Source organism: Sinohyriopsis cumingii, chromosome 4 (assembly GCF_028554795.1).
Source record: "Sinohyriopsis cumingii isolate HCF-2022 chromosome 4, ASM2855479v2, whole genome shotgun sequence".
NCBI lineage: Eukaryota > Metazoa > Mollusca > Bivalvia > Unionida > Unionidae > Sinohyriopsis > Sinohyriopsis cumingii.
This window is the reverse complement of record NC_142964.1, coordinates 146,799,504-146,824,134: the sequence shown is the minus strand read 5'-3', so window position 1 is coordinate 146,824,134 and position 24,631 is coordinate 146,799,504. Positions and strand designations below refer to the sequence as shown.

General features: G+C 34.4%; 1 protein-coding gene across 3 annotated transcripts in view; it reads left to right on the top strand.

Annotated features, from left to right (window-relative positions):
- The window catches only part of LOC149802289 (uncharacterized), a 41,099-nt gene extending 19,506 nt beyond the window's left edge, over positions 1 to 21,593 (top strand). Inside the window, exons 1-8 of one of the 3 annotated variants that reach the window (XM_089956716.1) lie at positions 4,614 to 4,632; positions 5,453 to 5,545; positions 8,261 to 8,299; positions 13,385 to 13,584; positions 14,878 to 14,946; positions 18,386 to 18,502; positions 20,822 to 20,884; positions 21,187 to 21,593. In XM_089956716.1, the coding sequence (XP_089812842.1) occupies positions 8,298 to 8,299; positions 13,385 to 13,584; positions 14,878 to 14,946; positions 18,386 to 18,502; positions 20,822 to 20,884; positions 21,187 to 21,503 (768 nt within the window). In that variant the 5' untranslated portion in view covers positions 4,614 to 4,632; positions 5,453 to 5,545; positions 8,261 to 8,297 and the 3' untranslated portion in view covers positions 21,504 to 21,593. Of the gene's footprint in view, positions 1 to 4,613; positions 4,633 to 5,452; positions 5,546 to 6,753; positions 6,873 to 8,260; positions 8,300 to 13,384; positions 13,585 to 14,877; positions 14,947 to 18,385; positions 18,503 to 20,821; positions 20,885 to 21,186 lie in introns of those variants that run through there. The other 2 variants (XM_089956715.1, XM_089956717.1) reach the window with 2 other exon arrangements.
- The last annotated feature ends 3,038 nt before the right edge of the window (positions 21,594 to 24,631 follow it).

Below are 24,631 nucleotides of genomic sequence, written 5' to 3'. Positions count from 1 at the left end.
TTCAACCGATTTAAGCGGGGAAGAAGTACACCGTGGCTCGAGAACCAAAAAAAAAAAAAATAAAAAAAAAAAAGAGATCTTTAGTCTCAAAGCGGCGCTTCAAATTATCCGTGACACGCTTGTTGATAACCTTGTCAATCTTGACGCTTTCGATACCCTTATCGACCTAGAAATTCCAATATGAGACAAGTGGAAGTCGAGTCGTTGCGCAAGGATATCGCATCAGTCACCTTAGTTATACATGTAAGACCTCGCCACGACGCTGATATTTATGTTGTGGGCGTCAAGGTCTTACAGCCTAATTAACAGCGCTGTGTAGTGTTTTGATGTCGACTAACGACGCTTTTCTACAAAGTAAAGTCATAATGTTTTAGTCAGACTATACATACTCTGATGTCTTTTCTCTAATAAATTCAAATTCTCACGAAAGAAATGGACCTGTTTTCAAGTTTCGTTGGCCTACAAAGAAACGAGACATGCTGAGTTAGCTTTTAATGACACGTTTATACAACAAGTGGTATATCATTGATACAGCGTTTATACTATACATATATTTTATTTATATAGCATACAAATGCGTATATTTGCCATTTGAACGGAGTTAGATTGACGAGAGGCAACTGTGTAATGACTGGGTGAATGAACCCATATCCCTGCCGAGTGTGTCAGCTAAAAAATGTAGCTCTTTTTGTGCCTATTCACAATCACCTTTTGATATTGATAAGTTGGTTGTTTTCAATTTGAATTTCTATTTTTATTCACATCGATTATGATTTATACATGAATCTAAGCGAAAAGACGAACCAACAAGTGGTAATTAAAATATCAAAATATATTTAAACTTGATCTAATTCATTATTCTGCTTTAATTAACATCACTACCATCCATACATTTGTTTTTAATTCTCTCTCTCTCTCTCTCTCTCTCTCTCTCTCTCTCTCTCTCTTCCTTTGGTCGGTTTGACTTAACATTTACCATCATGTTTCATAGGTCCAGAGACGTGTTATTACATATGCGAAAATCCTCTATTTCCGTCTTTTCATGGATTTTCGCCCTTATCTTGATACGGTGTTCACGGGGGAAAAGGATGGGGAGAGGCCTTTGGATATTGTCATATTTTAATTAATAATACTCGATGTGTAGAACCTTATTATAGGTTTAAAAAAAAAAAACAACAACATCAACACAGCCTTAAATACGTTACATATTTGAGCCCCGTGACAAAGACATGTACCTTACTGTGTCGACTGGCATTTGCAACTTTGTATCATTTATTATATAAACACTTTAGATAGGTCCCAAGGGAAGTGTAAACATACCGTTATGAAGAACGATATTACAGCTTACTTGGTGCAATTTCAGTTTAAAGTTTTTTTTTTTTTTTTAATCCAGCCCAATTTCTGTTTCTGTCTCACTCCAGATTTCGACATAGATTGTCCCATGTGCATGAGCGGGGAGGGGAAAACGGGAAAAGAAGGGATTGAGATTAAAATGTGTACCATGTTAAATTCATTTAGAAAACGGGGATTATTATTACTTTTTATCCTTATTTTCATACCTCACAAGTTATTAATGAGTGGAAATTCATCACTGATCTATAGGAATAGACCCAACAACACAGTTCCAAGACTGTTTATGTATGCGTACTTATTATTGCACCATGGGCGGATCATAATTTGATATACCAGTAGTATCGGTATATCAAATTGCTTTATACCAATACTTTAAATGCAATGTTATTTCTATAGTATATATATATTTATATATATATATATATATATATATATATATATATATATATATATATATATATATATATATATATATAACATATGTCTCTTGCATCACATGAACGTTTAAAAGTTTACAATGTATGCGGTACAATGTTTGAGTGATGGGAGGTTTTGTAATTTAATTTTGAAATACCGCGTAAACATTATGTTTCATTAAACAATAAACACACTTTTTGGTGCATGTAATCTTCCTAAATCATTGGCATTTTAAAGATAATAAATTACCTATCCTTATAAATCTTTTTATAAGTAAAAGATTGTACTGTATGTTGCCATTTTGGAGTACATTTTCAATGTCGGCTAATGCAAAGGCAATAGTGTCATAGGCTTCTTGCGTTTATTGAACTACGTCGTTTTTGTTTGTTGTTGACAATTGTGACACTAATCGTACCTCCTACTTTCTTTCGTAACTGTGTCTTATACCGTAAGTTTATAAAGTTGTATTATTTTGAAGAAGACATCAGTTGCAATATATTCATACATTTGGTAACTTTCATCTTTAAGAATATGAACATTTTATTTTGATATTCACCAACTGATCCAAAAGTCCAATATAACAAAAGGCAAGCCTAGTATATCTCGCAAATGTCAATATTGCGTGATTGCGTGTGCTTGCCTTTTCAGGTTGAGGTCTGTACAGGGTTTGAAAACTCTTATCCTGTCTATTTTTTGTGTGGAAGTAAATGGCATTATTAAGGAGCATGAAAACTTTGAACTTTCAGTGTTTGATCTAAATGTGGGAAGTGATTATATTTAAGGTTTTCGAACAACTTACCAGGAACGCATGTGCTTGCCTTTTCTGGTTGAGGTCTGTACAGGGTTTGAAAACTCTTATCCTGTCTATTTTTTGTGTGGAAGTAAATTGCATTATTAAGGAGCATGAAAACTTTGAACTTTCAGTGTTAATGAATTTCCTTAATGTGACAGATTTGTAAAAAGGTACGTCACATCAGAAGATTAAGGTAAGATTTTACATGTTTTAATTGTAAGCAGTTGTGACCTTCTAATCTGCATATACTCGACTGATATGCTATGTTTACATATCTGAAATGCTTTAACAGGGATGTATTTTACTATTTGATATAGGAATTCTACTGTAAAACAGAATTTGACACCTGCATGCAAACATCTTACATTTTACGTGATTTACTGTGATTCCGATATATGCAACAACTTTGTTCTTCATTGTGTCGAATACATTAGTTTTTGATCGATCTGTTAAGATTCATCGTTTGCTTCATGTACATCCTTGTGTTATATTTGTATAGTACACATTCTAAACAAAGCAACACGAGTACGAAGACATCAGCAAGTACTGCACCATTGTGTATTATATTACTTTCATCTCTCTTGGCTAAGTCAGTGTTCAGTTAAGGTACATACGGTAAAGCATAATAGGGTGCATAGGGTACAACTAACAAAATCCATGTCAAGTTAAAGTAATCCACGTTTATTAGGCCTACGAAACAGCCAACTTTAAGCGTAGCTAAATACATCTGATCTAACACTTGATACGTAGCGCAGAGGAATTTTAATTTTTCAAAACACTTCCTCACTACTATTTGAGTACATTTTTGTGGTATTAGAATTGTTTTATGCACATGCTCATATCAGAAGGAGAGAACTAATGCTTATCAATTCAAACGGGGAAGAAAATGTGAAATGCTGTGTTCAGAGAAAGTAATTTATCAACATGCTCTTCTACAATCATAAATGTAAATAGGTCAGTCTTAATGAAGACCTAAACAAGTCCGGGTATGGAAGAAAGATAACGTGTGGTAATAGTTACATACGGATATGAGTTTCCCAGACATTTTTTAACAACAGATTTGAGAAATATGCTTCTTAGTGTAGACATACAAGCTTACTGTACTAACGGGATGCAGATAATTGCCATTAGGTATGCAAAAATCTGAAACTGAGAATATATGACAAAAGAATGAGTTTGGGAAGCATGTGAATGAATTTAGTTTTATGTTAGACAATTATATAAATAGGTCATATGATTCCCCGAAAATAATGCAGTATAATGTGGGCTAGGTAGAAATCGTTTCAAACAATTTATCAAGTGCACATATAAGTTGATGGCATTTCTGCAGAGATATCACAAATAATAAACTTTGTTCGTTTGGTTAATGTGCACTTCAGATGACGATGTTAAATTGGATTGATCAGGAAATTTAAATTTACAAAGATATAATGGAGGCTAATACACTTAATTAAGGATGGGCCTAGATAAAATTTTATCGCAGATCTAGAGCAACGCAATATCATATATGATTCAAACACTGCTAGTTTCCTGGCTAGCCGGGAGAGAGGAAGGGAGGAAAGGGAAGTATCATTGAATCATACTGGGAAACATCACCTTAGCCACTTAATACAAATTTATCAAACAGTCAATGTAGAATAATTGCTTTCATGCCAGAAAGAAATATAAATCACACTAAGGTGTCTGCTAAAAGATTGCACTTGTTTTGAGTAAAATCTGCCTTGCTGAATCTAAACATGATTCCAATAATAAGGTGCACGTACAATAACATTGTCATGTAATGCAGTGTATTTAATAGATGGGATATGTGGTATAAGGGTCATCATCCTTGCAGTTTTATGGGCTCTAAGTTACTAGCTCAAACTGGTTATACAAAAGCTCCTTCTAACCACTTCATTTCAAATTATACATTTTCCATTGAAAGGGAGAAAGGTTTGTGTATCGAGTGTTGTTTATAAAAATCTTCAGTATTGAAAACAAAGCTGACAATAATAGCAAGAAAAAGGAATCATCCAGTCACCGGATAAAGCGAGCTCATAAGTAGGAAAATTTATCCATGCGAAAGAAAGGTAGGACGCATATTGCTGTTCAAACTTTTAGCAATATAACTGAGGGATGTCTGCTGAATTTTGCAGATCTGTGGAAATTTACGCTTGTATTTATGTGGCTCGACATCTGAAAACCAAGTAAACTGTATATCTCCAACATAATTACAGATCTAGTAAAGCATATAAAAAAGAAAATAATCGTAACAAAAGGAAATTCATATGTAAAACTCTATGTAAACTACAAAGAAGAAGAAAACAACCCTATGAAATAATGAAAATATCTGCGTGCTATGGCTATAATAATAAACAATAGGGACACTCTTAACATATGTCACCTATATTTTAGTGTACGACGATTCAATGTGGCATGTGTAATTTTAGCAGTTATTGAGCTTCGCAGAGCTCTCTGCGTTGACTTAATCACTCTATAAAGTTTACCATGGTTGACACATACGAGAGTGTAACACGTTTATAATCTCTATACCTATTCTTTGTTAAAGTGGTATTTAGCCATATAAGCCAACATTTGAAATTCTGGCAATTAGAGATACTATTCCCGCTGCTTTCTTGCCCTTAACTATCTACCGCCCCTGTCCATTGTATTTGCATAAATGCTTTATTTGATATATTGTTTTTCGTACCAGCGCCTAAAGGAAGAGGTGTTACTGTTACTGGGTGTTCGTAAATCAAGTCTGTAAAAAGATATTATCTTGTATGTATTTATGTAAAACCATAAATATGATAATCTCTGAAAAAAAGTTTTAATCTAAAATGTTGCTTGTCATTATTAGTCAGGTATGACCTTCCAAGCCCCTATACTCTATTTATTTCTTACATCTAGTTTAGACCGGTTCACCGTTGTGGCATATAATGGTACAGTGAGTCATAGAAAGATTACTTCTTGGCCTAGGACAAGACGTTTCAGGACGCTTTGGTAGGTATTAGCAATATCGTTATAATTATGTTGAAATATATAATGGTACGAGTGTAATGATATTTGACTGGATTTGGCAGTTGAAAAGACGTACGATCTGATGATCTACCGAAGATAAATTAGAAGAACAGTTAACAGCATATGAACTAAAGCTAACAAAGGAAATGGTATCTTCTTAAATCTAAGTAAATTATAAAGATCAAAATGATCGATCGAATAAGCAATCATGTGTAATTTCGATTTACTTTTACTTTAGCTTTTAGAAATATCGTCGGAATCTATAAGCATAAGTACGAATTTTAAGCTGATTCACTAAAAATACATAAATGATTGTTAATACATTAAATGTAATTATCAGGGACGTTAGACACCTACACAGCTTGTAAGCAATCAAGTGTACTTTCGATTTAATTTTACTTTCGCTTTTAGAAACATCATCGCAATTTATACCTATAAATTCTAAGCTGATTCACGAAGAATACATCAATGATTGTTAGTACATTAAATGTCATTATCAGGGACGGTGTAAACCTATACAACTTTTTGATTAATTGATTGATTGGGTTTACGTCACGTGCGCTCAGAAGGGCACGTGCAACGGGTTTATTCCCGCACAGCGGGATGCTAAATGTTCCTGGGGGAAGGAATTAGTTCCACATCCCCCAGGCGTTTATGTGCTCAAAGAGCACTGCTAATTTAGCCGTCAGGTCGTAGGACTATATGTCTCTAACGACCTGAATGAAGGGCTTTCATGAGTGGGAATGGGTCCAACACACACTCATGTTAAAAATGAGTTTATTTCAGTCGGTATTTTCTGTACTTGGTGTCGACCCAAGCAATATGTAACGCCCGTTGCGATTGGTCGCAACGATGACGTAACAAGTGGTACGCAATCAAGTGTATTTTCGATTTAATTTTACTTTCGCTTTTGGAAAAATCGTCGCAATTTATACACAAAAGTATGTGTTCTAAGCTGATTCACTAATAATAATAAAATAATAATAATAAAAAAGAAAAAGAAAATAGAATAAAAGAGAAAAAGAATAAAAACAATAACGTTAGGTTAAAAATGTAAGCTATGACGTCATCTTGTTTATGTCATATTGTTTATATTATTGATCACTTAGAAACATAATATATTAAATGACGTAAGCAATGATATTGAATTCAGCTTGAATTCAGTCTTACGAAGCAACAAAGCGAAACCGGTCACACATACGTGTTGGTGTTGTTTATTTTATCATTTAAGCTGATTCACTAAGAATACATAAATGATTGTTAGTACATTAAATGTCATTATCAGAGACGGTGGACGTCTACACAGTTGGTAAGCAATCAAGTTTACTTTTGATTTAATTTACTTTAGTTTTTAGAAATATTGTCGCAATCTATAACTGTAAGTATGAATTCTAAGCTGATTCATTAAAAATACATACATGATTGTTAGTTCATTAAATGTCATTATCAGGGACGGAATAAACCTATACAACTGGTAAGCGACCAAGCGTACTTTCGGTTTACTTTTACTTTCGCTTTTGAAAAAATCGTCGCAATTTATACATATAATGCAATGGAATAAATTTGGCAAATGTGTATCATTATGCATTATCTATTATGAGGCCTGATGTAAGTGTCGGGTCCTCATATATGGGTAGAAATTATGTTAATTTATTTAAACAATGATATATAGTTAGTGATAAGGTGAAGGTGATGATCCGTGCGTCAAACATGGCAGACATCTCCATTCAACCTTATTGCGACGGTCGGTCGCCATGCATAACGCATAGTGCCATTGGAACCGAAACATTTATCACAATGGAAGTTCGCAAGGTCGCTCTACGACCAGTTGCCAAACCTAATGTGATTAACTTTCCATACAAGTCACGTTGAAACAGTGTTATGTAACTCATTTTACTGAGTTATCATTACATGACTATTATATAATACGTTATCTCTTTATTTGGTCATGGCTTTTTTTATTGATTCTTGTGATTTTATTTATTCTTTGATTTATGTTTACAGATATTAAGCAGTTATGTTAATTAAAGATGCAGAAACTCCCAAATGATCTGGATGAACTACAAGTCGTCGTCTATGAACTAACGAAAAACAATATTCCATCGATTGCAGCTCAAAAAAAGAAAATAACTCACTGGCTGATTTTTACAAATTATACTGATTTTGATACAGACTGTATTTCATATAATATTTCCAGCTTAGGTAGGTCTATGACAGCAATTTCAAAAGAAATTAAAACGTGTATGACTTCTATGAGGCAGAATCAAATGAACGACATTTGTAAACTTCGTATATCAACATGGAGGATTTAGATGCTAGTAAATGAACACCACACTGAAACATATGCAATAGACAAGGGGTAGTAACAAAAACCACATGGAAGTTGCCTCTTCAGTGAAGCAAAGGCATCGATAGATTGATCCTCTAGTAGTCCCTTAAATATTACCTAATGGTACCTAGATGGATAATGACCGGGAAAGAAAAGAATTTATTTTATTTAATAGGATAAATGCATCAAAGTTTACACAAAATGATACATACATATGTGCATCTAGGTGCAAAGTGTTATCAATTATTATTTTCGAAATAGGTGTAAGAAATCGCATTGTTTTCGGTTGTTGAAATGCAGTTTTAATTTATAAAGCAAAGGTCTTGATTTTCGTTGACTTATCATAATGACATTTTTTTTTCTTTAAGAACCTTTGTATTTCGGGAACGACAACAGCTTATACCAATGTAAGTACTACATTTTGAGCTTTATAATCAAATGAAGGCAAAATTATTTATTTCCATATCATCATTCAGCTCAGTACAGGATATCTCGTGTAGGATTATAATATAAATATATTAGATACAAGCAATAAGAGACACGGGGATAGTTTGTACATAACGCAAGTAATATTTTCTTACAAATGTTTAAATGTGCTCTTAAGATATGCAAAGTTTCCACTACTTGAATATAAATATTGAAATGAAACAAATATTTACCGTGACAAATATCATTGTGAATTTCTTGAAGTAGTATACACCTTTTTTTTGAATTTATGTTCCAAGGAAAACGCGTTTCAAATGTGAATATGGCGTTCATGTCAACGGTAAAGCTGTGATGATCACACAGACGAGAACACGTTAAGGTTGTGCATGAAACAGAGGGAAGATATATGAGGCTGGAGTGGACTAAGGGGTGGGTTTTTCACTGTACATTTTTACATCTACAATCGCTACGTCATGCCTGATATCTTAATGCAATATTGTCTTTCATTATATACTTCACAACAGAGCAAACCATATAAAATTATGTTATAGATCACTTGTATTCATTCTTATTCGGTTAATTATTTCTGTAGTAATATTGTGTAAACTTTGTATGCAGCTCATACACTTTTCACGTGATTCGACTGATCTCCAGAAACCAAACTCATGCTCGATGTTGACAGACAGGAACAAGAAAAGATATTAATTGCACACATTGTATTAAACCATAAATACATAGCTTGATTTTAAAAAGTGCTTTTGAAGGAAATAATATATCTTTTTATACTTTCCCATCTCCGTAATACTACAGCAAATGTAAACAGAACAGTGTTTGTTGTCTAACTTGCTTTATGGGCGAAACATTGACTTTCAGATACTCCCGATGGCAAATCCCGATGGCAAATATGCACTATGGTCTGTTTGGTTCCAAATTCTAGCCGCGGAACTAAAACTTGACATCGTGGTATTTTAATGTTTCAGAATCGGTTTTACGTTGGCTCTTCTTCTGGTATGCTGGATAACCCTTGTGTATGTTTATATTACTGGTTTGCTCCGTTCATATACATCCAATACAATGCTTGCTCCATTTTGCAAAGTGAGTCACGCTATAATTGTTACAAGATGAAGCCGGGTTGGGACTGGATTAGTGCGCCCCTCTCAGTCTGTTGAAGGATCCCTCGAGAGCCCTCACATTTAACACAGACCCGATGGTCGCAAAGCCTTGGTCCCTCGCATCGAGAACACCAGTACACTCTTCCGAACCAACGTCACCAGACACAGCGTATACGTGACAAGAAACCACACAAAAACAAACAACCCACCAAGAACAGCAGCAGCAATAGTCATCCCTGAATTTAATATACAAACAGGATCCATATTACTTGACTACTGCTCCATTTACACCACTAAATTCTGGGCTATACTAGAATCACTACAATGGATCAAAGACAACCATATACATAAATCAGTCATTATAAGCGATTCCCTAAGCGTTATCAAATTGATCCAAAATCGCAATACACACTCTAGGGAACAATTCCTCGACAGAGCATGCCAATTAATCGACGATATCACCACAGCACATCAATTAGTCAAGCTCATGTGGATACCGTCGCACATTGGAATCTCTGGCAACGAAACAGCAGACAAAGTTGCAAAAACCAAACAAAGGAGATCCAAACTCTATCAAGCTTAACTATAGTTCTACAGAAGCAAAAAGCAAAAAGCTTCGCACAAACATATATAGACCAAACATGGCAAGATTTTTGGAACTCCTCCTCAAAAGGTAAAAAGCACCATGAAACCCCCAAAAAACGTTGATAGGAACATACAGCTACCTAAGGGTACCTATTTAGAACAGAAAACCATAAACAGGATAATAACTGGAAAACTAAACTAGCAAGCAGTTTTGGAAGGTTTATAGGATCCAAACCAGCAGCCATTAACTGCTTTAACTGCCACACAACCGAAGATCTACACCACGTATTCAATATATGCCCAAAATATCAACCCGCTCGGAAAATATTTATCAAAACCAAAAAGAGATTGGATCACCACACACATACCCAGAGTTATTTATGGACTTTAATACAAATAAACAATCAGCACATAAAAATATAAATCAATTCATAGACTCAGCAGGACTTAGGAACAAAATATAATTACTATCCCCACAAAACCAAAAGACCCAATAACTAGCTAAATAAATTTAGAAGCCACCACATAAAAACCCATAACGTATCATTCAATTTTATAAAAGTATTAATAAATAATTCACTTACGAAGCACCTATTAAAACTAAGGAAACCGCAAAATCGGATGTCCTAGATGTCCTTAACGAACCATGTAATCGGCTAGGACTCCGGTCTCTTGCTAAATAAAGTATAAATAACATTCAATCTCTAAAAACATTAATTAATAAATAACTTAAAGAGGCAATATCTAAAAACTTATAAATAACATAACGTAGGAAGCACACCATAAACACCTCGACTAGTAATACCATAATAACCTTGAAAATCTCTATTCATACATGATTTCTACTAAGAACCTCTATAAACAGCATAGAACATTCCCCCCTCCCTTTAGAACATTTTGAAGGAGAAAAAAAAATCGAGAAAAACAATATCAAGAAACACCAGGCAAATGCAAGAAGAAACCAGCGATGAATGCAAGCAGGACCGTTCCGGAGCTCTCCTTCCCACTGATGACAGCCAACCATTCAACTGCAAGGGACCTTTATGGACCCACAGATTGAGGCCAAACTATCAGGGTTCCTTGAATCCATAAAAGCCTGGGGAAGGTGGCACCATTCCCTTCCCCAGGAACAACTAGCAGGCTGGGTGCAGTCATAAAAAAGTGGCACATGCACAATTGTGCGCACGCCACTATAATTAAACTCAAAGACAACAACCACACAGAGTCCTGTGTCTCCACATCAAACCATGTATAAGGCAACTAAAATTATAACAACTAAACCGTGTAGTACACATGACACAGTTAAATGCTTCTGTATTGATATATGTTTCGCATGCGCGCACATGAATTCGTTACCCGTTACATTAATCGTTTAATGCATGCAGCGTATAATTAAATTCAATTTGTCAGTTCAGCCACAACAAATAGCTAACTCGAACCAGACTATAGTATTTCTAATATGGCATTGTATAACCTAGGTATTGACTCTGTAGAATTTATAATAAATTCTAAAACGTCTAAAGCATGAAACAATTCTGTCATATAAAACGAATAGTAATAAAGAATACTCAAATTGCATTACCTCTACAGCTGGAGATTTGCTCCCGTGAAGGGGTAAGCTTCCTGACAAGACTCATCATAATGTAATTCGACTATAGAGAATTTGCTCTATATGTATACTAGCTGTGACAGATATGCGCAGCTAGGGACTTAGGTTTTTCGCTGCAGGCAATTTGCAAATGCAGCATGGGTTGAGTTTCTCTGAGTATTTCGAAATAACTAGAGCCGAAAAATTATACCACCCTTCGGTGACGCTGTACGCGGCAACGAAACCCGAGTACATTTCTGATCACATACACATATTGATATAACTCATACACAATTCCGTGACAATAATGAGCATTTTTGGCCCAAGTAATATGATATTTTATTAGGGTGCACCCAAAGAGATAAGTTTGATCTTATTTTGCATGGTGAATGATTCAAACTTCTAGAACAACCATATTTGGAACTGATGTTTATATTTAACGTGTAAACATTAGCCAGAAATGTGGGTCGGAGTCAGTACAAATCCATTTCTTAGGCTCTCTTTAGACAGTCCCCATTTTCATTGGCGGACGCTGCTTTCAAATCTAATATATATATTTTAAATTTTATTTGTTAAAGTGGTTATATCTTATATTAAAAAATATATCTGGTTATCAATTTAAAGCGTTCTGGAAAAACAGATGTTGATAAAAAGCACGGTAATATCGGCCAAGTTTGATTTGTCTTTGACAAAAGTATACTTCTATCAAATATATTTATTATATTGCGTCTGTTGTATCTATATTGATGAAACCCTATATTTCATTCTTTATTATAACGTAGATTTGACATATATCATTCTAGCTAATGGTAAAAGATCTTCCGCCATATTGGTTTCATAAAACATTGCTTCTAAATTTATAACAAGACTTTATTAAAGCATCAAGATGAATGTCTTGTGGAATCCTAATGCCCTTCAATCTCATGCCTCTTTACTATACAGCTTAATATATATATATATATATATATATATATATATATATATATATATATATATATATATATATATATATATATATATATATATATATATATATAATTTTGTTCTAACACATATCTATTTTCTCATTAGCCTAATAAATTTTGTAATTGTTTGGTAACTCTGACTTAAACGATGAATCAGATCATTTAAATTAAGTATATTTAAGAAATGTTAGTACTTGTATGATTTTACGATTTTATCGACATCAATACTGAATAACATTACATAATGAAAGTATGTTATGACTTACGCAATATCTTGTAAGTAACAGATACCATACCACGGCACGTCATGTTTTGTAAAGGATATAAATAAAAAATGTTTTTTGTGCGTTCTGTGTTCTTTTGTACATATTTCCTTCTGGGGATGCCCTGTTTCTACTGGACTACTTTGTTCTGGTTTCTCATGTGTATTATCTTGTGAAAACAATGGTTAATTTTTAATTGACTCAAACGATAGTTTCAACCCCAACCGCCATCACACACTTTCTCTGATGGCACAAAATAGCTGAATAAATAATCTCCAATAGAGCAAATGTATTATTGAAATATATGCAATGTTTTGTTACACTAACGTATCATTCCGAAAGTAAAGTTTATGACCTATGGCCCAATTTACTTCCTGTAAATGGGGTTCTGTACCATTTCTATTTATATTGTCAAAACCACATATGTTCTGCTTCAATAAATAATACAAGGAATTGATTCAGAGATGGACCTTTTGTCCTTCTTGCCTTGGTAAAACATACTGGATCTCATCAATTAAATGACACGTTTAAATGAAATTATTGTTTATAACAGGGGCAACGAACTTTCGGTGAATACAACTAATGGCCTCAGCATTGAATATAGACCGGAGGCTCTAAACAACGGTTCCGGAACGGGTACAGTTTTTGGATTTGGGTTAGAAAATGATTCTGGATTAACACTGAAATCTTATGTTGGAACATCCACAAGAGCCGGACCTAGTACGGAAACAGCTATTCGCTGCAATATAGACGGTAAGGGATATATAAACATGCTATTTTCCGATGATGACACTTCAGAAGTATATGCTTTGTTGATTTTTGTATATTTCTGTGAGTGTCATGTATTGAACTTATTTTCAATTTATAAGATATAAACATTTATACAGTACATAATTTAGAAGTAGAGTGTTTAATCTAGGGATTTGTTCCAAAGGGTTATTTACTTGTCCAAGTCATTGACTTTGGGCATACATGTAGAAAAAAGTTTATACTGGCCCGAATACTATCAGACCATCTGTGTAATGCTAATACAATTTTCGAGAGACATTATCCATTTGTATAAGCATGAGTTATCATGAAGGAAATAAACAAGCATGATTTACAATTTAATGAAAGTTTCAGCATACATAAATACGTATCAGCCAGTGAATCATAACAATCTTTATGAAATAACTTAGCGACTAGCAGTGGAAAAAATTGTCACTAGTCATCTGCTTTTCATGAATCTGAGATAATTTGTTGATCTGTTTTACACTGAAATGCAAATGCTCATATTGCTTTGTGTGTGAAAAGATATTGTCTTTTCCTGACCGCAGAATTTTCAGAATTCAAGATTAACACAAACTAGATTTACTTCTATCTGTACTCATTTAGTCACCATAAAAGTAGAACATGATAGTTCAGGGTTATTTCTAAATTGTATTGTCAAAAATATTATAATTGCGCTATTTTTCTCAGGCAGACCACACATTCCATACTCTGTAAGAAACAAAATACTGTAATAAAGGAACGTTATAAGAAAGTATTAGGTAAATATATTTGTTGCGAATTTGGCTGCGTAATTTAAAAGTCCAGGCCCGTAATAAGCTATATAAAACTATATATATATATATATATATATATATATATATATATATATATATATATATAGGGGGCCCCGAGTGGCCGAGTGGTCTAAAGCGCTGTCCGTTACGGATCACTGCCATCTCACCTCTGTCTGCGTGGGTTCGAGTCTCGGATTCAGCCAATGTGGGTATGTGAGAAAGCTTGCCAGTAGCTTCTCGTGGGTCGGTGGTTCTTTCCGGGGTTTTCCCGGGTTCTTCCTCCACCATTAATACTGGCCGCCATGTATAGCCATATCGTGTGCTGAAAAATGGCGTTATACCCTACAACAACAATATGTATATATATATATATATATATATATATATATATATATATATATATATATATATATATATATATATATATATAACATTTATTACTTGTTCATATATTGACGAAACAGTTATGTCTGAAACCCTTTATACCGTTTTGTATCCATAGGAGAATGGTCTACAGAAGGGACTCTTACCAGTGAGGATAATGAAACATCTGGAACAGTAACAGTAAGAGGTGATTATGCCAGATCCATGTCATCTAACAATTATATCTTCTGTGTTTGCTTATGTTCGAATTTTATTTTATCTATTATTTAGTCCTCTGGCGACCGCTCTGCTGGCCTAGCGGTTAGAGCGTAAGCCTCTGATTCGAAGGTCTCGGGTTCGAACCTCGGCTGAGTCATAACAAAGACTTATACGAGTGATGCTAATAGCTGCCTCACTAGACGCTAAGCAATAAGAGGTTTGTGTTAGGACTCGTCGTCCTGGTGTCAGGATAATGTGACTGGGTGGGACATCATGCTACGTGTCTGCGGAATGATGCCCCAATGCTAGGCATCACGATAAAATGCCACACTGCAGACATAGTAGCAATATGACTGTAAATGTTTTAAAGCTACATTAGAAATCCAAATCACAATATTACTCTGCCGGTTCATCAGTAGAAACTAAAGGTTATAATAAAGGATATAACGTTAAGAAACAACCGGAGTGAATGGTAAACACGCCATGGATTATGTTCTGTGCTTAAATATTCATACCTTCATTTGAGTGATAAACACTAGATAAATAAACAAACTTTAAACTCAGACCAAACAAAAAGTCTATCGAGTAAACTGTTCTTGTTAATTTTAAACTTAATTTTGTGCATAGTAAACATAATAACTCAAGTGTTGCTAAACACATTGTTCATTTTGAGGAAATAAATCAATGTAATATGTTGGATAACTCCCTTTACTTTTTCGTTGCATGAGCATATCATGAGAGAAACACGATTCGAGATTGAACCGTTGCATGTAATGTAGCATTGTCAGCTCCAGAGTTGTGTAACCTTTGGTACGTTGGTCCAAAATATACAATTACCACTGTTATCTTTCCATTATTGAACATCGTCTTACACTGACCAATGTTCCCCAGTATTTGTTTACCTCGATAACTTAAGAACGTCTTTTGCAACAATGCAATTGGTGTTTTGCCGTAGGTGACATAATTACCGATCGTCTCCAAACCTCTCCCCATCAGTGATACCTCCACTCCTTAGTGATACTATTTTTCTTAGCATGCGACTGAATGATTGTTCATCTTTGCAGTAGAAGACAGCTAGAAAAGCGTGGTTATTTCAAGTGTTTGACAAGTTCCAAGGTTTCAACAAAGCATAACATTTATATTATAGCCCTGAATGTTGACCAAAATTACTCATTCGCTTCTTTTTGACGCAGGCCAATGGCCTGTGTATGCAATGTCGAGGCGTGTACTGGGGTAGATAATGATAATGAAATCAAAGCGTCCCTTAACTGCGACCTTTAGAAATTCGCAGACACACACTTTCCACAGCTGCAGCTGCCGACGATCATGGCTCAGTGTAGATGTAAGTTATCAGCAAAAACACCATATGGCTCACTCAAACTGGCAATTACGTATGTTGAACTACGCGTCTATCACGACATGTATGTACACGTTCAATACGCATGCCGCGTCAAGTGTTTTAGTTTTCGATATGCATCGTTACGCGTAAATGATTGTTTGTTTTCAATGCCCCTTCCTGATTAATGGAGGGTGTTGACATCGGTCGACTTGACATCGGTCGAGGGCAAATTTGCTTTGGTAACATTCACCAATTTCTATCAACGGTACCTCTGTATCCTTGATAGATACTCTTGCAACTTTTCTTATCGCCTCTTACCACTGCTGGTGATGTAGGCGATCACGTCAAAATCCCTGAAGACGAACCGGAGACGCAGCGTCAACCTGTCAGCATCAACCAAGAAGCACTTCATACCCAGCTTTAATGGATAAGGTAGATCATGAATATAATTATACAAGAGGATAAAACTCTAGCCCAGAAAACGAGAACCGACTTTGGCCAGCAGAGCGTCACTATATCATAATTATCGTTACTTTTCTAATATATCATTATTTGTTTCATTGCCGAGGATAACGATAAAAATATTGTATTCAGTATATGCCCACGTATTCAATATATGCCCAAAATATCAACCCGCTCGGAAAATATTTATCAAAACCAAAAAGAGATTGGATCACCACACACATACCCAGAGTTACTTATGGACTGTAATAAAAATAAACAATCAGCATATAAAAATATAAATCAATTCATAGACTCAGCAGGACTTAGGAACAAAATATAATTACTATCCCCACAAAACCAAAAGACCCAGTAACTAGCTAAATAAATTTAGAAGCCACCACATAAAAAAACCCATAACATATCATTCAATTTTATAAAAGTATTAATAAATAATTCACTTAAGAGGCACCTATAAAAAACTAAGGAAACCGCAAAATCGGATGTCCTAGATGTCCTTAACGAACCGAGTAATCGGCTAGGACTCCGGTCTCTTGCTAAATAAAGTATAAATAACATTCAATCTCTAAAAACATTAATTAATAAATAACTTAAAAAGGTAATATCTAAAAACTTATAAATAACATAACGTAGGAAACACACCCTAAACACCTCGACTAGTAATACCATAATAACCTTGAAAATCTCTCTTCATACATGATTTCTACTAAGAACCTATATAAACAGCATGGAACATCACCCCTCCTCCTTTTAGAACATTTTGTAAAAGAAAAAAAAATCAAAAAAAAAAAAAAAAAAAAATAAATTGCAAGAAACACCAGGCAAATGCAACAAGAAACCAGCGATGTAAAGCAAGCAGGACCGTTCCCGAGCTCTCCTTCCCACTAATGACAGCCAACCATTCAACTGTAGGGACCTTTATGGACCCTCAGATTGAGGCCAAACTATCAGGGTTCCTTGAATCAATAAAAGCCTGGGGGAGGTGGCACCATCCCCTTCCCCAGGAACAACTAGCAGGCTGCGGTGCAGTCAGAAAAAAGTGGCACATGCACAATTGTGCGCACGCCACTATAATCAAACTCAACAACAACAACAATAAAAATGTCCTGTTATAATTCATCAAATGATTTGCTTAATTGGAAAATGAACCGTATAGTAATATAAATAATATCAAAAGCTTTCACATCGCTTATTATATAATATATATATATATATATATATATATATATATATATATATATATATATATGGTGCATGCAAAATATTCGCTTTACTATTTAAATGCTTTTAATGAACTATTTGTCCGATTTCTGCAATCTCACACAGAGGATTCCAGCGATGTTTCCGCGCAGTTTCAGCATGCCTAAATTACTGGGCATCTTGGAAAGTTTCATATTGCATACAGCGATTCAGAAATTGACTAAATTCACAAACTATGTGATATATATATATATATATATATATATATATATATATATATATATATATATATATATATATATATACATATGTATATATATATGTATATAGATAGATAGATAGGTAGATAGAAACGCGAACACATAAGCAACAAGCACACACAGATTATAAATGATAATTTTAGGTATACATATATTTGTATTTTAAGGAAGAGGACGAAATGTGGACCAAGTCACGGGACGGTATCGAACTAAGTTGAATAATGACGGCCTGAGAATGAAATTAGGAGGCGGTGTCAAGTGTCTCAAATCCAGTAGTGACGAAGGTACTAAGTACATTTAAAGTAACGTACAATATAGCTATGTTGCGTAATGAGTAATTACATATAGAAAGCCCGGTTAATTATCCTCATTCTCATTCAAAACCACCTGGAAATCATCGCAAAACCTTTTTTTTTTAGGGAAAACGTATTTCTACTTGGTGGAATTCATTGTCTGATATTGTATGTTGAAGATTTTAATAAATAGCTGTTGGCTTATGACATTTATAGAGCATTGTAAATATCTAGTTAACTTTTTGTTGACAATAAAAGTCGAGTTCGAACATCAAACGAACTATCCTGATATTGTAAAGATAGGATAAAGATATACAGATAACATTCAGTGATGATGGCACCAACGAAAAATCATCAATCATGATACCAAGACAATTGAAAAAGAAAGGTACCCATAATACATTAATTGCGTATTAGTGTTGATACATATGCAAATTTGTATCTGTCTCAGTTTACAGATACAAAAAAGGACAACAACTTGTATATAAAATGTTGATATTCACACATACTTATGACTCTGGTAGATAATAGTTTGAAATGCATTAAGACACGAATAGAAAAGGTAGCAATAAATTAACTGTTATGAAACATATTTACAATAAAAGAGTTAACACATCTTAGAAATAAATATATGAATCAAATGAGAAAATGGCTTGCTCGGTAGAGAATAAATAATTTATCTTTTTATATTTACTTTTATACTGTTTTATACTCACAACATTGAGAACATATGCTCTTAATAATCGAACGCAGAAATAAAAACACATACATTCTTTCTGGAATAAAACAATGTTTTAATGAAATACCAAGATTGTGTGACTCTAAGCGATTCGTCTCTCTTTTTTGTTGTTGAGTTTAATTATAGTAGCGTTCGCACAATTGTGCATGTGCCACTTTTTTCTGACTGCACCGCAGCCTGCTAGTTGTTCCTGGGGAAGGGGATGGTGCCACCTCCCCCAGGCTTTTATTGATTCAAGGAACCCTGATAGTTTGGCCTCAATCTGTGGGTCCATAAAGGTCCCTACAGTTGAATGGTTGGCTGTCAGATTCATCTCTCTGCGTGCAACTGCTCGTAGTGCTGACGCAAAACTTTAAAAACCAAACAAGACTGAATGATTTCTGTAAGCCTCCTGGTTATCAAGTAATATATAAATACATATTAATCGTAATTGTATTGTATATATTACAAGATTTTGTAAAGCAGAAAACACTGGGTTGTTTTCAGAACAATAAATGACAGTAAATACGAGTTCAACAGCTTAGTACAAAACATCCTTGTATTAATAAAACAACCGGTCGCGTTGAACTCGAACGAACTTTAGAGATAACGATTCTAACGCTAACTGCAAATATACTGGTTGTACTGATTAGTTTGTTGATGTCATTTTATATGAAGGGTAAAGGAGATGTTATAAATGCAATGGCAGTCAACATGGGCGGAATGCTTATAACAGACATCATCATATTATTCAGAAGGAATGACTCTTCAAAATTAAGTATACACACTACATGATGACAGATCGTGTACTACCCATGTCATTAGTCATAGGGTTGAATGATTCAATGATTCAATCTTGACCATAATCCTACTTTGGTTTATTTTAAACTATGAAGAAAATGCGTATCAACTACAGAAATATTATAAACAACAGCATGAATATAAATGCATACCTTGCTCTTAGCAATAAATCGTGGCAAATAAATACACACCCCATTTCCCACAGAGACTCCCTTCCTGGTATGTAAATATTGGGCCGTTATATTGCATGTTCACTGCACAGTCGGGTACGCTTGGAGAATCTTCGGTTCCCATTCCTTTACTAACATTTCATTAATACTTCATGTACGATTATCAAAGACACGAGTATAAAGTCCATGTTGCAATGAGAATTGAATTGTATTGACTGCGTGTAATATCAATTCTTCAAACAGTGGCCTATCGACAACCAGTCACAATACTGACTGCAAAATATTGCTTCCACGGAAAACGTTGCATACATTTTTTTATATCTACATCTAACATAATATGCACTGACAAAAATAATAAAAGTTCAAACATTTTTGTAAAGTCCAAACATGTTACATTTTTGTAACATTTTTATAACAATGTAAAGGATTTTTTAAATATTTTTAAAATGTACCTGAATCACTAATCAATGTGGATCACCTTCGTACGTTCACAAAAGTGTTGAATGATGTCATACATACATGGTATTAGTAGGTCAAGTTTGAGTATTACTGAGGACAATTTAGATGCATGCATATGAATAACTTGGTAATTTGAAGCGCATTCATTATTTACTTCATCAGATCTATGGTGTTTGGACGGAGAACTCAGTGAGAAGGATACTAGAGTGGCTGGCAGAGTGGCAGGTAAGGTTACAATTTCATGCAGTTTTTGCAGATCTATTTCCACTTGCAACTAGCATAAAAGAGAAGATAAAGCAAATAACAACGAGCAAATCTTGTACGGGTCATAAAAAGATTTTACATTCCGTCAAAATGTAATCGCTGACGTTATATCATTCATCAGTATAACAGTTTTAAACTATGTTCCCCTTTTGCAATTCAAATTATGAGTCATTCGAAATAGGATATATATATATATATATATATATATATATATATATATATATATATATATCATTCATTCTCTTTATCAACTTTCATCACAGGAACAAACTCAGTCGACAAGGCCGGGGCGGAAATTAATCATCTGTTTGAGGAGGATGGCTTAACAACGAGAGCTGGAGTATATTTTGGAAAAGATTTTGCAGGTGGATCCCTCAGTGGCCGACTCGACAATGGCTTAAATATGGCGATAGGCGGTGCCGTGTCTAAAAGTGGGGGTACTTTTGGATATGACGTGGGTTTTCAAGACAACGGCATCCATGTTGACTTTGGAGACTGTCGATCAATTCCCGCTCATGGATATATGCCAAAACGAGCACATTGGATTCAAGAAATCAGCGATGATAGTGAGAGTGAATAAATTACATAGCACAGTTAAACAGTTTTGTAAGGTGATTAGTGTATTTCACTTTCATCTTGTAGAAAATATAACTGGTTTGCCAACAAAGATCATTGGTTTTGTCTTGATCATACCCTTCAGACACTCACCTATAATATACGTACTAAAAGAGTTTTCATTTATATGCATTTCCAAACCCTTGCTACAGACCTTACTATTTCATCATATAACTTAGAGCCTGAGATTTAGTCCAAGAATTATTTTCTTTTAACCAGATTTAAGTAGGATGTTTAAAAGAAGCACTTGGTAAACCATTGCTAGATTTTATTCGTCGCAAGTATCACCAGCATGTAATGGCGATCCAATTAAAAACAGAATGTACAAACACTTTCGCAATGTTCAAAACTATTCCCACTCCCGAAAAAAAATACTAAAAAAAAAATGTTTTCATTTAACACGAGACCTTGCCTTTTAATCTCTGTCCCCATGTCCAAAAATAAAATACATCCTGATATTGTTGTTTGATGAAATCCATGCATGAAAATATCATAAAATCATAATAAAAGCTTAAAGCAGCGAAACAATCACTAATTAACACCAAGAAGTCAAAACATTAGAAAACGTTTAATTTGTCACATATATATGTATCATCCTGTTCGTCTCAAACTTTGACCAATTCGGACATAATATATATGTATATTTATTGCTCTCCCACCTCCATTCCTTTACATGCAAGAACACGTAGTAAAACGGTTTTCAAAACTTGGATTCTAACATTTGTACATAGGGAAGTCATGTCCTGAAATAGTTTGTTTCTGGAAAAGAATTTAAACATGAGGAAATATTAAATATTTATATAATTTCTTACAATCATTCATTTATAGACACTATTGTCATAAGGGTAATGTATGCAATGCTTGTGCGAAAGAATATTTGAAGTATCCTATTGTTTTATCCTATTGCTTTATCAATAAACCTTCTTCTTCTGAATAAAGTTTCACAATTAATGTGGTTTAAAGATCTATGAGTAGGAAAATATTGGGATGTTAAAAAAGAATGCATAATTATTTTTATTAGGCATATATTAGTGTTGGGAAACAACACCCATCATTTACTTTGTTGTTGTTGTTGAGTTTAATTATAGTGGCGTGCGCACAATTGTGCATGTGCCACTTTTTTCTGACTGTACCGCAGCCTGCTAGTTGTTTCTGGGGAAGAGGATGGTGCCACCTCCCCCAGGCTTTTATGGATTCAAGGAACCCTGATAGTTTGGCCTCAATCTGTGGGTCCATAAAGGTCCCTTACAGTTGAATGGTTGGCTGTCATTAGTGGGAAGGAGAGCTCAGGAACGGTCCTGTTTGATTTACATCGCTGGTTTCTTGTTGCATTTGCCTGGTGTTTCTTGCTTTTTTTTCTTTGTTCTTTTTTTGTTCCCTTCAAAATGTTCTAAAATGAGGGGGGATGTTCTATGCTGTTTATAGAGGTTCTGAGTAAAAATCATGTATGAAAAGAGATTTTCAAGGTTATTATGGTATTACTAGTCGAGGTGTTTAGAGTGTGTTTCCTACGTTATGTTATTTACAAGTTTTTAGATATTACCTCTTTAAGTTATTTATTAATTAATGTTTCTAGAGATTGAATGTTATTTATACTTTATTTAGCAAGAGACCGGAGTCCTAGCCGATTACACGGTTCGTTAAGGACATCTAGGACCGGAATCCTAGCTGATTACTCGGTTCGTTAAGGACATCTAGGACATCCGATTCTGCGGTTTCCTTAATTTTTTATAGGTGCTTCGTAAGTGAATTATTTATTAATACTTTTATAAAATTGAATGATATGTTATGGGTTTTTATGTGGTGGCTTCTAAATTTATTTAGCTAGTTACTGGGTCTTTTGGTTTTGTGGGGATAGTAATTATATTTTGTTCCTAATTCCTGCTGAGTCTATGAATTGATTTATGTTTTTATATGCTGATTATTTTTATTTGAGTCGATAAGTAACTCTGGGTATGTGTATGGTGATCCAATCTCTTTTTGGTTTTTGATAAATACTTTCCGAGCGGGTTGATATGTTGGGCATATAAGTGGTGTACATCTTCGGTGGTATGGCAATTAAAGCAGTTAATGGTTGCTGGTTTGGGTCCTATAAACCTTCCAAAACTGCTTGATAGTTTAGTTTTTCCAGTTAATATCCTGTTTATGGTTTTCTATTCTAAATATTTACTCTCCATGGGCAACCTTGCAGAATGCATTGGAAGTTAATATAAAGATTTGTATGATAACATGTTCGCCCGATTCTAGTTTTAGCCTTTTAAATTAAAACCGAAAATCCAGGAAATGTTGATGATAGCTTTAGAATCTATCTATAGTGTAATAACCTGTGCACACTTCACCCTCTCTCTCATGCACACATAACCCAAATTTGATACCCCAAAGTTGCTTGCAAAAGCATTTCATGCATAGAAACACGCCCGCATTTCGACCAAGTAATTTTTTTGTAAGGCTATTCCAGTCAGAGCCACCCTAATATTTTTTTAAAAAAAATGAAACATTGATGTCGTATATATATATTTCAACTGTACAATTGTGTTACATTTTCTCTATACGAACCTCAAATATTAGTGGTTTCATTGTTATTGATAGTGTTAGAATGTAAGTATGTATGTTAGTTGACATACTATGACATAACCTCTTTCCTTCCTAAACATTTCTCTTAAGTACAAGTTTAGAATTACGTACAATGATGTTGGTTTGCAAGAAAACGTGTTTGACATTATTTATTATGCCTTGCCCTTAGACATTAAATAGCGACGGTGGGTCTTGGATTGTCAGATTGTGTGTTTCGTACTATGCCATAGCCCATTACCACTTACCTTTTCAGATTGTTTGTAATAATGTAATTATTCGATTGTAAGGATGATTATTAGGTAACCTATCATATCCCCTCTCCAATCAGACATATTAGATGGTAAGCTTGTGTGTGCTAGCTTGTAAGTATATGTTTGTGTTATTACATCATATCTCATTTCTTCCCTAGACATATTGGCTTGTACGTGAATGTGTGTATGCCTGTGTTGGCGGTGTGTATGTGTGTTTGTGTCCGTCTGTGTGTTCATTGCAAATATGATTGTTAATAAAGGCATCACA